Source organism: Corvus hawaiiensis, chromosome 3 (assembly GCF_020740725.1).
Source record: "Corvus hawaiiensis isolate bCorHaw1 chromosome 3, bCorHaw1.pri.cur, whole genome shotgun sequence".
Classification (NCBI taxonomy): domain Eukaryota; kingdom Metazoa; phylum Chordata; class Aves; order Passeriformes; family Corvidae; genus Corvus; species Corvus hawaiiensis.
This window is the reverse complement of record NC_063215.1, coordinates 26,274,707-26,290,071: the sequence shown is the minus strand read 5'-3', so window position 1 is coordinate 26,290,071 and position 15,365 is coordinate 26,274,707. Positions and strand designations below refer to the sequence as shown.

Here is a 15,365-nt window from a genome sequence, read left to right as displayed (position 1 = left end):
ATCAGTTCACAGCAGATGACAATCTGGCCTGAGATTTTTTCAGTGTTGCAGCTGCAAGTTGAGACTCTGAGAATGAAACCTTGTTCTCTCCCTGTCGTGCACAACTGCTGTCAATAGAGCTTCTGCGGCTGATGCAGCATGGAGGGTGGTTAGTGATGGCCACAGGAGAACATATTCTAGATGATTATTCCAGGACTACTCAAAGCAAATGGAATGTGCAGCATTAATAATAAACAGAGCAGAGAACACCCTGACAGCAGACACATCCAATGAAACACCCATCTGATTATCTCATTGTCACCCATTCACATACTCAGCAAATGATGCAGTTGCTTGCATGAGCTGGATAGACAGAGGAGTTTTTTTGTTGGTTTTGTTTGTTTGTTTTAAAATCCACTCATTTAAAACACTTAAATGATTAGGATGAACCTTAGTGTCTTCTGGGTTGCATGGTTGAAGAGAAAGGGAGGTGATGAAGGCTTGAGATGCCTTTGTACTGAGAAGGGTGAGAACCCAAAGTTAGGGAAGGGACACTGGAGAAGACAAAGCAATCTGAGCCCCTAGTGATAGGGGGAAGAAACTGGAATTCTTGATTTAAGAAATGAGGCTTAAGGCACAGAATGGGATTTCACTTCGCAATCATGCCTAACCAGGATCCTTGTTTGGGCATGCAGATACCCTTGCAGAACTGCCAAGTGTGGCAGCTCATTTCTCTTCCTGCACAAAATGTTTTCCCCAGCTGTGCTGCCTGGATTTTGCACCTAGTTTCTACAATTTGTAGGCTTTTTCTGTGCTTTCTATATGAAAGTAATTGAAATTCCAAGGAAAGCAAGATTCACTTAATAAAATTTTTTCATTACAGGAATGGTCATTAACTGTAGGTTCAATAACTGCAGAATTAATTTTGCATGTAGCTTGTACCGAGAATAACTGGTGTTACAGTGTGTGCCTTTTTGAAGAATACATTTAGGCATGAGATCATGAGTGGTTGAGTGTGGTAGAGTGGTCACTTCAAGCGACGAGAAAAGCTTGTCTTAAAAGACAGCACTTCAAAACTTCGTTGTGGCTGATTCTGTATTTTTAAAGTTGTTTAAAAATAACCCAGATAATTATTTCATCCTAGTTTTTCAGCGATGCCAAAGAAGCTATGGAATATTTGAAGAATTTAAAAGATACCATATACCGAAAATACAGTTGTGATAGATCAAGCAGTCTACATAGGCTGGAAGACCTTGTCCAGGAGTCTATGGTAAGATCTATGGTAGGATCCTATTAGCAGGAGTTACAATAAAACAGGAAATGTGTAGGTTATAGTAGGATATAAAATTTGTTAATATTATTCCTTTAAAGTGAAGGAAAAACTGCTGATTTTTCAGAACTTATAAATAAATGACTATTTTTCATAACTTTCAAATACAATTTTATTTATTTATATTTACAATACCAGATGTGGGAAGAACAGTGGCTTCTGAAAGATCCTTTGTTTTTGTAAAATGTGCTACTTTTAGGAAACACAGTAGAAGGAGTCAGGGGGGAAAAAAGGGTAACAGGATCAAAGAAGCAGTACTGTATTCTGGTCATCTCTTATGACGTATTCTTTTCTTAAATGTTCTAGGAAGAAAAAGAACAACTCTTGCAGTATAAGAGCACAGTAGCAGGCCTTGTGGGAAGAGCAAAGGCAATAATTCAGCTGAAGCCAAGGAACCCTGACTGTGTACTCAAAACATCCATTCCAATTAAAGCCATCTGTGACTATAGACAAATTGAGGTTAGAAACTAACATTTCCTCAAACCAATTACAGATGTAAGAATTCAGCTAAAGTTTCATTAATTACCGTGTTCCTGGAGAAAGCTGGGCTGTAAATTTCTTCCACCCTAGTAAACAAGACCAAATCCTTGGGTTGGAACATTGGTTTTGTTGTTCTGTTGCTTATTTGTTGACAGCATTTGCAGAAGCGCTTTGTACAATTATTTTGTAATGCTTGGCTCATCAAATTGTTCTGCTTTTCTGTTAATACTAGATAACTATTTACAAAGATGATGAGTGTGTATTAGCAAACAACTCCCATCGTGCTAAATGGAAAGTCATTAGCCCAAGTGGTAATGAGGCCATGGTTCCATCTGTGTGCTTTACAGTTCCTCCACCGAACAAAGAAGCAATAGATACAGCCAACAGGTAGGGACAAAGTAAAACAACCTATTTTCTATTAAAATCCACTTACATGAAGCTTGGGTTAAAAGAATATCTCACAGTTGGGGTTTTTTTTGTTTGTTTCTTTTTCTTTTTCTGTTTTCATGTGTTACCCTGATCTGAAGTTGGAATTTTTTTTGTTTCAGAATTGAACAGCAATTTCAGAATGTTCTGGCCCTTTGGCATGAGTCACATGTAAACATGAAGAGTGTGGTGTCCTGGCATTACCTGACAAATGAAATTGAAGCTGTTCGGGCTGGCAATGTTGCCTCGGTAAGTGTTATGACTAGGAAGCATTCACTGGGAAGTCATAGGATGCACTTCTCAGGAATCAGTGATTTGCAGCAATCCACATCTTCCTGGGAGTAGCTGGCAGCAGTGGCCAGTGCTGGGTACTGGTGTGGAATGATCTGCCTTGCTCCAAGCAGTCTTTATATAGCTATAGTTGGGTAAGGAGCAGGGCAATGGAAAACTACCTGCAGCCAGGTCTCCTGTTGTCAGCAGAGACCTCTTAAAAGCAATGAGCAGTGACTAAATTCTGAATTTTGTTCTACAGTAGACACTCTTTCTGTATCTATGTTGAAAATATCTGGGGAGATTAACTTCATCTGGCTAAGGTTTATCTTCCTGAAAACCCCCATTATTTCCTCATAACAACTGCAACTGCATCTTTTTAATAGCAATGGAACAACTGTGAAGCAACATTTAGTCTTTCAAGGTGAAGGCAGCTGAAAACTCATTCCTCATAATGCATTTTTTCGTTCTTATATGTATCTGTAACTTGAAATTTTAAATAGCTAGTTAGGCCCAATTTGTCAGAAATGGAATAGTGATATAGATCAAATTATGATTCTTTCTGGCTAAAACTGTGTGATGTCACAGACTGTTACAAATAATATTTGCGATACCCAAAATGACACTTTCCCACCTAATTTATCACTGTTGCTGCTGGAAAGAGGAATCTGAGATAATTCTTGAAGTGTCCCTACTTGTCCTTGCTGTTGTTTGTTGCTGCATGGCATTAGATGGGAGAAATGAAGTCTGATGTAGGGTTGGCTTAACACAGCCCATTCCTGATGTGCAAGATAGAAAAGGATTTTATGTTGAGTGTCAATTATCAGCTGTCAAGTGGACCTACAGCTAAGGAGCAGTAAGCTTTCAGAACCTCAATTCTTTGACTTTACCATCTTAGTATTTGATCAGTATTGCTTTTTGATAAAAAGCATTACAGGAACTGTGTGAGTGATGCACCATTGCTGACCGTGCTTTGGGTCTGTAATCTGTTTCAGATAAAGACAATGCTGCCAGGTGAACATCAGCAGGTTCTAAGCAATTTACAGTCCCGCTTTGATGATTTTGTGGAAGACAGCCAGGAGTCCAAAATCTTTACAAGCTCCGATACAGCACAGCTGGAAAGGGAAGTTAATGTTTGCAAGCAATACTATCAAGAGCTTCTCAAGTCTGCAGAAAGAGGTAAGACTTAGCTTAGAACAGTAGAAAGATGCCCTTATGAGAGAGATTTTGTTCTTGATCTTGAGATCTCTTTTATCATGTTGATACTGTTACTGCCTGTGTTCTTTTGAACAGTCATTTTAACAATGCAATTGCATTGTATAGAAGCTCTTAATATTTTTTAGAGTTTGTATATATTGAGCTATGTAAAAATATTGATGTGTTACGTAATATACAGAATGCTACAAAAAATTTACACCTAAGAACTTAATATGTGCGTTACATCTCACTGCTTAGTTCTGTGTTCCTTGTTTTTGAATGCTGGAAAAACAACTTGGTTACTTTGTTGAGTTCATAACAGAATTAGAACTTTTTTCACCCTGTTAAGGCAAGGAAAATGTCATAGCTTTTTTCCTAGCTCCACAGGATGCCTGTAGTTACTGCTCTCTTAACTGTAATTTTAATACAGTGAGAATGGAAAGCTTAAAATATCTCTTCTGATTTACTGTTGAGTAGTTGATGACTTAAAGAAATACAGTAGTGCAAAGCTGATTATTTCATTAGCATAGTTCACTTCAAGAAAGACGTGGTGCCCTGTGCACCTGAAAGAGAGGATTTAATGTGCCTGATACCACTGAGTATAGCAATGCCTCCATAGGGGTAATGCCTTTGCCTGTGCCGAATGATGACAGACAGGAATTTTTCATGTGTGAGGAGATGATTTAATAAAAAAAAAATCTAAGAGTTCCTAAAATTTGCCTTAATGGAAATTGATGGCATTTTGGCCAGTCATGAAAAGACCTGTAGAGCAATGACTTTATAAAGTGTGAGAAGTTGTGGTGCAAATGACATGATGACTTTGCTGGCTAACATGTGCCTTAATTCTTTCAACAGAGGAGCAGGAAGAATCTATTTACAATCTGTACATCTCTGAAGTCAGAAATATCAGACTACGACTGGAGAGTTGTGAGGAGCGGTTAATACGGCAGATCCGGACACCAATGGAAAGGGATGATGTACATGAAAATGTGCTCAGGATTTCAGAGCAAGAGGTGAGCCTTTCGAGAAAGTCTGTTTTACCTAGGAAAAGTTTTATTTACAAAACAGACATATCCAGACTTTTAAGTGTAAGCTAGGAAGGTTTGCAGTGTACCTTAAAAAGAGAAGTAAAATATTTAGCTTGTGTTTATGAGAAAAAATATACTGATCAATGGCAACTCCATTAGTTTCCCTATTACACGTGTTTCTCTTTAATTTTTTTCAACGCTGTCCACATCAAAAAAGCAAAGGAGGGCAGATCTGTACTCATAGTGATATGTAGAATATATATCAGATTGATGGAGGATGAAAGCACTATCAATCACCTTTCATTTTACAGAAACTGAAGAAAGAACTGGATCGACTAAAGGATGACTTGGGAATCATCACAGATAAGTGTGAAGAGTTTTTCAGTCAAGCTGCTGGTTCACCTTCAGTCCCTACTTTACGCTCTGAGCTCAATGTTGTTATTCAAAACATGAACCAGGTTTACTCCATGTCTTCCATTTTCATAGATAAGTACGTACTAGGCTGTCTTCCATCACATGTTTTAGTTTACAGTTTTTTCTTAAATTAAAACTATTTGTATGAATAATACTGATCAAGGAAAAGGGAATTAACATTTTAACATGGTATAAAGGTGGTACCCTGTGACATGAAAAGGCTGAAAAACACAAGTGTGTTGGGTGTTGGTATTGATGGTTCAGTTAACAGGGGGTCACTCTTTTTCAGATTAAAAACTATAAACTTGGTGCTGACGAACACCCAAACAGCAGAATCATTAGTAAAACAATATGAAACTAAGTTGTGTGAAGAAGAGGCAGTAACGGCTGACAAAAACAATATTGAAAATCTGATGGGTACATTAAAGGTAAGAGCTGGCAGATGCCTTTTCATGGGCAAGTAAAAAAAAAAAAAGACAAAAACCATCTGTCTTGTAACACCTGATTTGGTTATGCTACACTCTACAGTGTATCAAACATTGGCTTGTGTATTTAGTTTTAGGAGGTATTAGGATTGACATTTCAGAAAAAAGTGGCAGCTTTGGAGTACTGGGATTTCGATATTTTGAAAGCATGTTCCTGCTGTTGCAAAATGCGTTGAAGTATCTGAACTTCCAAAAGTGGCACTTGTTAATGCTGCAGTAAGATTTTCTTTTCTCTTCAGAAGGTAGCATATACTTGAGGTAACATAAACATATATTTATGTTATGTAAATTTGACCACAATAACATTCTTGCTACTGCTTTGGTGTGCTAATCAGGGTTTCTTAGGAAGTTTGGCAGCTATCTTTGAGAAATTTGAAAGATTGAAGTTCGGCATTTTTTGTTTGCTGTATATAACTCATTTTGATATTGCAAATTATAAGTAATGCTTTTTTGCTTGGGATGATGATTGGGATCTGCCAATAATTTGTTTTGAAAGCTGTAGTTTACAAGGTGAGTGTGTTCATTTGATGTCTGTGTTTTGATCTATGTGTTGTGGGGATTGCTGTTACTTAGAATTATTTTGCGGTTTATTGCTTCACACCCATTCCGGTGCTACTTGAGTTATTTGAGCAAGCAGAAGTAAAATATTAATTAAAACATTTTTGATTGATTCATTTATACATTTTACTCAGGTAAAATACTAGTTTATAAAATAGCATCATAATTTAGGAGCTATTTAAAACTTTTCATTTATCACCTACTAGCAATGGAGATCTGAAGTAGATGAGAAAAGACAAACATTCCATGCCTTAGAGGATGAACTGCAGAAGGCAAAGATGATCAGTGATCAGATGTTTAAAATGCACAAGGAACGTGATCTTGACTTTGACTGGCATAAAGAAAAAGTTGATCAGTTGGCTGAGCGGTGGCAAAATGTTCATTCTCAAATTGAAAATAGGTTTGTATGATTTTTTTATTATAATCTGTTCATGTCTTATACTGTTTTTTTTTTTTAATTTCTGAGGAAAAACAATCAGAAATTAATGTTAAAACAGTTCTGAATCGTTTTCTGAACTGTTTTTGGAATGTGCTGGGATGAAGACCTTTGTTGTGCAGTTGACAACATTGCCTTACTTTTCCACTAGAAATGTCTGTGACTATTAGGCTCCAAAAGATGAACAAGATACAGAAACTTACTACTTATCTTTACACAGTAAAGATAAATTTCTTTTTTCTTAAAAAAAAACAAGCCTGCAGAAATGGCAGGCAGTCAAATGGAAATACCATCTGTTTCTCCACATAATTAGTTCTGATGGGCTAAATTGATGAGCTGATTCATTGGTTATGATTGGGTTCATGTTAATTTGCTTTTAATTACTCAAGTGTTGAGTCTGGAAGTTCTTAGCTTCCATTGACTTCTGTGATAATTTTGGTGCAATAACTTTTTGGTGAAGTGCCTATTTTTTTAAATATCCAGTAGAGATAGTGCTCTAAATTCAGCCCTTTACTGTCAAGTTGATACTGAAAAAATTTGCTCAAGTGCACATGCCTACACAGATGTGCAGATACAGCAGAACACACCCACCCGTATTTCTGAAGGACATGTCCATATATGGCATTCCTGGAAATGCTTTTTTTCTTCAGCCTCTACAGTTCTGTTTCCCGTATGTAAAGGAGACTGAAAGAAAAAGTATGGGCAAGTTGAGGAATTCTCTACTGTACAGTCTGAATCTGTTTCCTTTAAAATGTACTTTAGTTTGTCATTATAGAAAGCCTGAACAAGAGCATTGAAGATAGTGCTGTTGATGAAAAAGTTCACACAACCACCATTTTTGTCCTCCCTTTCTAAGGGGTGAACATACATTTGGGTGCAATATTGAAGTTATTCACTTGTAATTAACTAGTTTAGTTGTGTCTATTTAACATTGCTGGAAGTTAGAAGGAAGATGGGCAAAAGGTGACTCACTCAAAGCTGGCCGCAGAATGGCTGGCTTAAGTTCCACCTCTGATTTTTTGTCAGTGTAAGTGTGGCAGAATTTAAATGATTAAACAGTAGTTTTATGAGGTACTGAAGTGTCCTTATTTCTTCAAGAGAGTAAGTATGAACTACATGCTCTCGTCCCAGGACTGTATCCTGAACAGAAAATGCTGAAAAATGATTGCTTATACATAGTGGCTTCTGGTGTAAATAGGACAGATTGTGGTAACTGCAGCCCAGAGCTGTAAACAAGCTGCTTTCTGCAAATATTATCTCTGCTTCTTCCTAGCGGCTTGACACTGATGATCATTACACAAAAAGTATGTACAAATATTGGCTGCAGTTACCATGATCCTTTCCCTTTTTCATGGTTATTAGCTTTGAAACATGCCTAAGTATGAAACCTGAGCAATAAAATTTCCTTTCCTTGCTCTTTTTTAGTCTCCTTTTGGCATCTTAAGAACAACACTAGAGCAGTTCAAAGTATTCATTCCAAATCAAACTGTAAAAGGTTGTTTAATTAGTATGTTTATTCTGCAGTGTTGAGTGGTCATATTTATATGATATTTTAAGTAGACTCATAGAATATCCTGAGTTGGAAGGAACCCACAAGCATCATCAAGTCTTAACTCCTGACTCTGCACAGAGCAGTCACCAAAATCACACCACAATAACAAGTGGCAGTGTAAGGATCATGAAAGAAAATCTGTCAGTATTTCCCTCAGTGTGGAAATGACTTTAAAGAAATACACAAAACTCTCTTTTCAGGTCAAAAACATGATTTAAAATTAGATGTACATGTTCAATTACTTTTGCACATTAGCATATTTACAGTCTTTAGTTTTAGTGTAACTCCCGCTGTTTTGTGGGAAGCATGGAGAGTATAGTGAACCACTACTTGACTCCAGCACGACACACTCCTCCTTGATTCATAGGTCACATTTGAAATACTCTCACTTGTAACAAAGCTGACTGCTGTAGCAGAGCCCTCCCTCTTTCTTGGAGTATCCTGTGCTTGTGGAGTTTCAAGCAGTTGAACACACTAATGAGGGATATATAGAGTTTCTTGTGTAGTAGGATCTCTCCTGGATGTCCTTTGTGACAAATGGAAAGACTTCATCAAACTGGGAGCCCTGGTGTTTGAGAAGTGAATTTGCTGTTTAATTTAGTGTTATTTTAGTATGTTTATACTGTGAACTGTAGCAGAGCTAAGGCATTTTTGTCTTTAATAATCATCTTTTCCCCTTTGATTTGTCTTCTAAAATAAAATCAGGTTGCGTGACTTAGAAGGTATTAATAAATCTCTCAAGTATTATAAAGATACTTATAATTCTTTGGACACTTGGATTCAACAAGTGGAAGATACTCAGAGAAAGATTCAAGAAATACATCCTGAAAATAGCAAAGCATTGGCTAAACAATTGAACCAACATAAGGTATGAAAGGGATGTCATTGTGGGAAAGCACTGCTGTAAGCACTGACCAACAAGTTACAATACCAGTGATCTCAGTCTTGTTTAATTATATGAGGGGCTTATATCCATCAGCCCTTACTGTAAAACTCCAAGTAATCACCAGATTTTATGATTTTGTGTTTATAATGCAGCCATGAATACATCACTCACTGACTATTGTCATTTTATAGACTAGATTGTTTGGTCCTCAAGGTATGCAAGAACATCAAAGCCTTAAAACTTCTGGACAGTCCTTATCACATAATTTTATATTCAGTGCTGCTTTTTTTTTATTTATGGATGTAGAAATACTTTCATGGAAGCAGAGCTAAACACAACATCTGTCTCCTGCAAGAAAGAAATACAGTTTAAATAGACAGGATAATAAATTATATGCATGAAAGGATATATTCCTGATTTTGTTTTAAGTTCATTCACCAACTATTAAACCTGGCAGGTTTTTTCACTACTTCTGTACTGTGAACCTGATAAAGCTGAGGACATAGGCTTGAGCATAATTACTTGTACACACGTGGATAGGAGCATATTAGATGTTAGATAAAGTAGATGTTATTGTAACATCTATTTATATTAGACACTGTTAGATAAAGTAGAAATGTTAATTATAATAGTAATAAAAATAACTTTTTAAGGTGAAAATGTACATTCATATTTTACAGATGCTGGTTTCTGAGATTGAAATGAAGCAAAGCAAAATAGATGAATGCCAGAAGTATTCAGAACAATACTCAGCTGCTGTGAAGGTAACAGTTACATTACACTTATAATCCTATTTTTTTAGTGTCAGTATCATGTTTAATGCCAACAATTTTGTGTATTTTCTCTTCTACAGGACTATGAGTTGCAGACCATGACCTACAGAGCTATGGTTGACTCCCAACAAAAATCTCCAGTAAAACGCCGAAGAATGCAAAGCTCATCAGACTTCATTATTCAAGAGGTAAATCGGTTTCTTATGAAACAGGAAAATGTGAGTCTTTGCTTAAAACAAAGTAAACACAAGAATTAAATTTTGGATTTATTAATGATTAAATATGGTAATCTTAAAAAGATTGGTTTTTTTCTCTAGATACATGATGTAACAAATATTCTCATTTGTTATGCTGCATTTTGGTAACAAGACAGTATAATACAGCTGATTAAAACAAGTCACCCAAATTATAAAAAACTGTTTGAGAGTTGTGCCTCAGTAAAATTGTTTAGAACTACCTCTGGACTGGATCTTGATAACAGTAAACAAGAAGTTCATCTTGACCATAGTAAAACCTTCCATATCAGGACACTTGGATAGATTCTAAGGCAAATCAGCCTCGTTTGGGTGAGAAAGATAAATCTGTCTCCCTGACACCTGTTAGACCGAGGAATAGTGACAAGCATGGCTTGCCCCTCTTAAAACCTTTTCTTACAGAGGAAGAATCAAGCGACTGTGAAGTCAAAACATTGTCTTCTGTTTCTTCTCCTTATGGATCTCCTCACAGATCCTTAGGATATATTTGTTCAAGTGCACCTTGTTGACAGCAGTGAACTTTGGAATCAAAATTAGAACTTTGGATTCCACAATCATAATTTTGAAACCAAAATCAGGATAGGTTCTAGAGCAGTATCTATCACTTCTTTCACGCATAATGGGAGTGTTTACCTCTATGACACCTACCCCCCTTTTTTGTTTCTCTACAGTTCATGGATCTACGGACTCGGTACACTGCTTTAGTGACCCTGATGACCCAATACATTAAGTTTGCAGGTGATTCTTTGAAAAGACTGGAAGAGGAAGAGGTAGGTCATTCTCTGTCAGTCAACCAAGCAAAAAGAACATCTAGGCAAGCAAACAGCAATACACCTGTTGGAATAATTCACAAAGTTACCAGCAGATATGGAAAACTAAAATTCCTTATGTAGTGCACATTATACAGAAAAAGTGTTAACACTGTTATGATTCAGATAAGCAAAATCCTGTACCATCCATACATTTTACCAGTTCTTTCACCTAGAAAGATCATATGGTTCATTAAATTCTGATGGAGATGTAGTTTAAATTTAAATACTAAACTTTCAGTTTTAATACCCTAGGGCTTGGTCTTTTGGGTAAAAGCAGACACTAAGATGAAGGTAAACTACTAAGATGTAGGCCTTTTAATATTCCATAGTATGCATTCTGGTCCACTTAACAACATACAAGGAAGTTCTTTCAACAGGGAGATGAGATGCCCTCTTAATTGAAGTTAGTTTGACCCCTTCATTTTTTTCCTTCTGCCTTTCTACTGTATTGATTCCTTGGGGTCAAACAGCATTTTATTTATGCTTAGAGTTGGATCTTACTAGCAAAAGTAGGTTATGAAATTAGGCAGAAAAATTATTCAAAGTACATGCTTGCTGCAGAGAAACCTTCCAAATAACTGAGAAAAACCAACCTTCTAAATTTTTCACTTTCTTTTGAAAACTGTCTCTCAGAAAGAGATTATATAGTCATTCTTTAAGGACGACATTGTTTTAGTATAAACTGCATAAATTGGATAAAATTGGAGAACACCACCATATGGGTATAAATTTTAATGTTATTGTTACAGGAAAAAAAAGTTCATAAATGAATGTTATATAATTCTGGTGCTGATTTTGTCTTTATTGGCTTTTCTTGCTATTGAATACCTCTGAAGCAACGCTAACAACAGCATGTATCTTTGGGCATCATCAAGTGGTGGAGCAAACTGATGGAAACACATAATGTTTGTTGATAGGTAGCCATTATAACTGAGGATTTAGTATGACTAATCATGCTAATGGCACCAAGGATAAAAAGTCAAAGAACAAGGATCAAGAAATTTGTGAATGTCAATAGACTTCACGTTCTTCGAGAACAAGTGGAATCTTTCAAAATGTTTTGAGTTTCAGTCTGCTCTGAGTCTCCAGGATTGCTTTTTTTGAAATCAAGTAGCCCCCATCTTCCTTTCCTCCTCTACCCCCTGTCAGCCTTCTAAATCTTTGGTAGCTTCTTTGAAGGTAACTTAAGCAGGTTTCCAGTCTCAAAATAATATAATGGTTTTTTTTTCTTTTTAATAAGGGTAGCAAATCAGAAAAAGAATAATCTTTTTCAAAAGAGGAATGAGGTTTGTTTTCTTCTGGGAAGAAAAATTCTTCACAGACCTCTGAAATCTGTGATTGTTCCAAAATTTTCTTTTATGCCAGCCTTTCTTCCTACCTCTCTGTATTTGAGAAATCAGAGAATAAGGTAAAAATAAGATACTTTCCTTCATATCTCAGTTTAATCCATGTGCTATCATGCTCAGAGTTTACCAGAAGACAATCAACTCCAGCAACCTGTGAAGTCAGCTGAAGTCTTTCAACATTCGGGAAGTAATGAAGCTCTTGAATTGAGAGAGGAAAAGAAACCTAATGAAAGCATGATGGATGTGGAATATTTGCAAAAACAGAACTCTTCCAGTAAACCTGAATACACAGAAAATAAATTGGAAATGAACAGAAGAAAGTTAAATGTAGAGAGATGTGATAAAATCAAAACTGATAGAACATTAAAGCAACGTCTAAATTTCAATGGTCAAGAAAGTAGCATTAGTGGCAACAGAGACAGTAAGCTACATACAGAGCAGAAGAGTTTAATGGGTTTTGGTAATCAAAGCAAAGAAGAAAAAAATGGCAAAAAAGATTGTTTTGTTTCAACTGAGATCTGTGTGAGTGTGAACAATGATCCTGGTGAAATGTTAAATGAGCAGATTGCTAATAGAGAGAGACAGAAAACAGAAGGAATGTCAGAGAAGTTGCCTGAAGTGGAAATGATTCACAAAACCACAGAACAAAAAAATTCAAGAAAGGCAGGGAGTGATGTTTCAACAAAGCAACAATGCAAGATGCAATTAGAAACTGCTTTTGAGCTAATAACAAAGAAAGCTGAAGTCAGTCCAAGAACTGGAAAGCAGGCCTTGGGTATCAGCCCTTATGAACAGCAACATTTTTCACAGGGAACTAATTTTGAATGTCAGTGTAAAGAGCATTGCTCTACAGAAAGCAAAAGCCGTAATACTTTAAAATCTGAAGACAGAGGGTTTCAAGTGTGTGGTGAAAAAGGTGATTCTCTTTCAGGTGCAGGGGATGCAGCACCTTTAGAAAAAGTTGCATCCTCTTTCAGAAAGCTGACAGTGCACAATGGAAGTGAACAAACGAAGTTAAATTTGCAATCTATGAGCAATCCAGGTGTTTATTGTCATGTTGAAAGGGATACTGACAAACTGCAGAAAGCATCTCTGAATAAAGGTTACCTCTTAGCAGAAAATGAAATCCTAGAAAAATCACATTTAAATTCAAATGAAGTCAAGAGTACAGTGCAAGAAATGTTGACTGTTTCTTCAGGAAATATTTCAGAGGGTCACTGTGCAGCAAAAGTCTCTGAATCGTATCCATTAGATTTTCATGTTTCACCTGTGCAGAATGATCAACATTTAGGTACAGAATTGTTAGGAAATGATGGTGATTTAAATGCAAATTTAGGTGTCTCAGGAGTTTTTTCTGGAGGAGAGCATTATTTTCCATTATCAGAACATGAACTAGCAAAAAAGCTTTTGAGTCACAATGAGAAAATAAGCATGAAGAAAATACCACAGGGTAACATTTATGGTTTGCACAACATAAATAGAAGTGGGAAGAAGCAGAGTGGAGAAGACAGGCTAGAACAGGGTCAGAAATGTAAAGATTTATTGCTAGTTTCAGAAGTAGACAGTAGAGATGAGGATAATAGCACAAAGGTCCCTCGAAAAACCACAGGACTCCAGAAAACATTTAGTGAAAAATTAGGCAAAAAAGCCTCATTTGAAGAAAAAGAAAATAAAAAAAAAAGAGACAATGATAATGAAGAGAAAAGGAGCACAACTATTATTAAGGTACCAGAGTTTTTATGCAATGCAGATGAAAGAGTTAATCTAAGAATGATTCTAAATCAATGCAAATCAAGATTTGAATTGCAAATTACATCAAGGTCAAGTGATTTAAGATTGATTGACCATAATTTAAACAATGAATATGCTAATTATGCATCAATTACTGTGCATTTTGAGATGCTTAAGTTTTTTAAGTTCTTAGAAATTAATTTTTATACTTACTTTGTGTTAATATTTGCCATCCTTTTCTCCACCCAACTGATGCTCAGCATGTTGATTAGAAAAATGAAATCTAAGATACAGTTTGTGACTGTATCTATATTTTTAGGTCTTTTTTTTCAAGCACAATACATTAGAGTTTGTGTTTATGTGAGTATAAGAGATCTGATAAATTGATTTAAGTGTTTTGTTTCTGTTGGGGGCTGTTCAAAATTATAATACAGGGAAATACAGAGAGGAACTGAAGAAGCTGCCTTTGCATTAGCCTTTTAGGAAATGTCTCAGATATTATATGAAAAATCAAGTAAATCTGGTAAATTTTAAGTAACCCAACAGTTTGCTTGTTTGAAAACATTGCTGTCATTACCCTTTGTGCCCTGTTTGTATGATCATAGGAATGAATATAGGTGTGTTCTTACTTCATGTTAGCTCACATTTGGTAACTTAGCACCACAACAGGGCTAATGAAGACAAGGTATGTATAGTTTCAACCATAATGTTACTGGTGATTACACATCTTCCTTAAAAGACTTGCTCTGGATCTGCCAGTATATGGAGACTACTAGCCAACTGATTTTCATTAGGATTTTCCTAATTACCACGTTTACACTTCTGTGTCTGCACTGCAGAACAGCTGTACTCTTACTAGTCCCCCAGCTAAGCCAGTGGAGGCAGTGGGACTGGGGAGCAAACTGTGGAGCACAGCTGTACTGGGGTTTGGATACTTCTCTTTCTGGAGCTGCTGCATCTTGGCTCTAACTCTAGATACTGTTTCTTTTCTTGGAGGGGATTTCCAAGCTTTTCTATGTCATTTGTGGTTGCAAGCTTAAATCCTTCTTTCAGCGCCTGCTGAGCTGATTGAGAAATGGTAGGCCACTTTCTCCTTGGGAACTCTTGCACACTGTGTTTGGCTCATTGTTTGCTCTACCTATTTGTTTGGAGAGAAAGCCTATGCGACCTGTTTGGTGTTGCTTTCTGCTAAGAGGCATCTGACTGAAGTGAGAGGCTTCAGGACTTCTTCACTTTGTGGATGTCTTTGTCAAGGGTTTCATATTTGGCTAGTGGTAACTTCCTGAAGCCTTCAAGAGAAGGTGATGGTGGTGGGAACTGCTCATCCTGCTTTCTGGACATACCATATATACATGAGTAAGTATTTTCCCTTCTGCTTTTCTAAGAGCCTAATATGTTCCATATGCTG

The 15,365-nt window shown here is 36.5% G+C and overlaps 1 protein-coding gene across 21 annotated transcripts in view; it reads left to right on the top strand.

The window, feature by feature from the left end:
• DST (dystonin) overlaps positions 1–15,365 on the top strand; it is a 299,250-nt gene that overhangs the window by 158,132 nt on the left and 125,753 nt on the right. For 16 of the 21 annotated variants that reach the window (XM_048296883.1, XM_048296879.1, XM_048296868.1 and 13 more), the window contains 13 exons: positions 1,124–1,249; positions 1,616–1,768; positions 2,022–2,176; positions 2,338–2,464; positions 3,481–3,664; positions 4,538–4,695; positions 5,022–5,200; positions 5,414–5,552; positions 6,374–6,567; positions 8,861–9,023; positions 9,722–9,805; positions 9,895–10,002; positions 10,740–10,838. In XM_048296883.1, the coding sequence (XP_048152840.1) occupies positions 1,124–1,249; positions 1,616–1,768; positions 2,022–2,176; positions 2,338–2,464; positions 3,481–3,664; positions 4,538–4,695; positions 5,022–5,200; positions 5,414–5,552; positions 6,374–6,567; positions 8,861–9,023; positions 9,722–9,805; positions 9,895–10,002; positions 10,740–10,838 (1,869 nt within the window). Of the gene's footprint in view, positions 1–1,123; positions 1,250–1,615; positions 1,769–2,021; positions 2,177–2,337; positions 2,465–3,480; positions 3,665–4,537; positions 4,696–5,021; positions 5,201–5,413; positions 5,553–6,373; positions 6,568–8,860; positions 9,024–9,721; positions 9,806–9,894; positions 10,003–10,739; positions 10,839–12,346; positions 13,952–15,365 lie in introns of all 21 variants that reach the window. The other 5 variants (XM_048296861.1, XM_048296860.1, XM_048296862.1 and 2 more) reach the window with 1 other exon arrangement.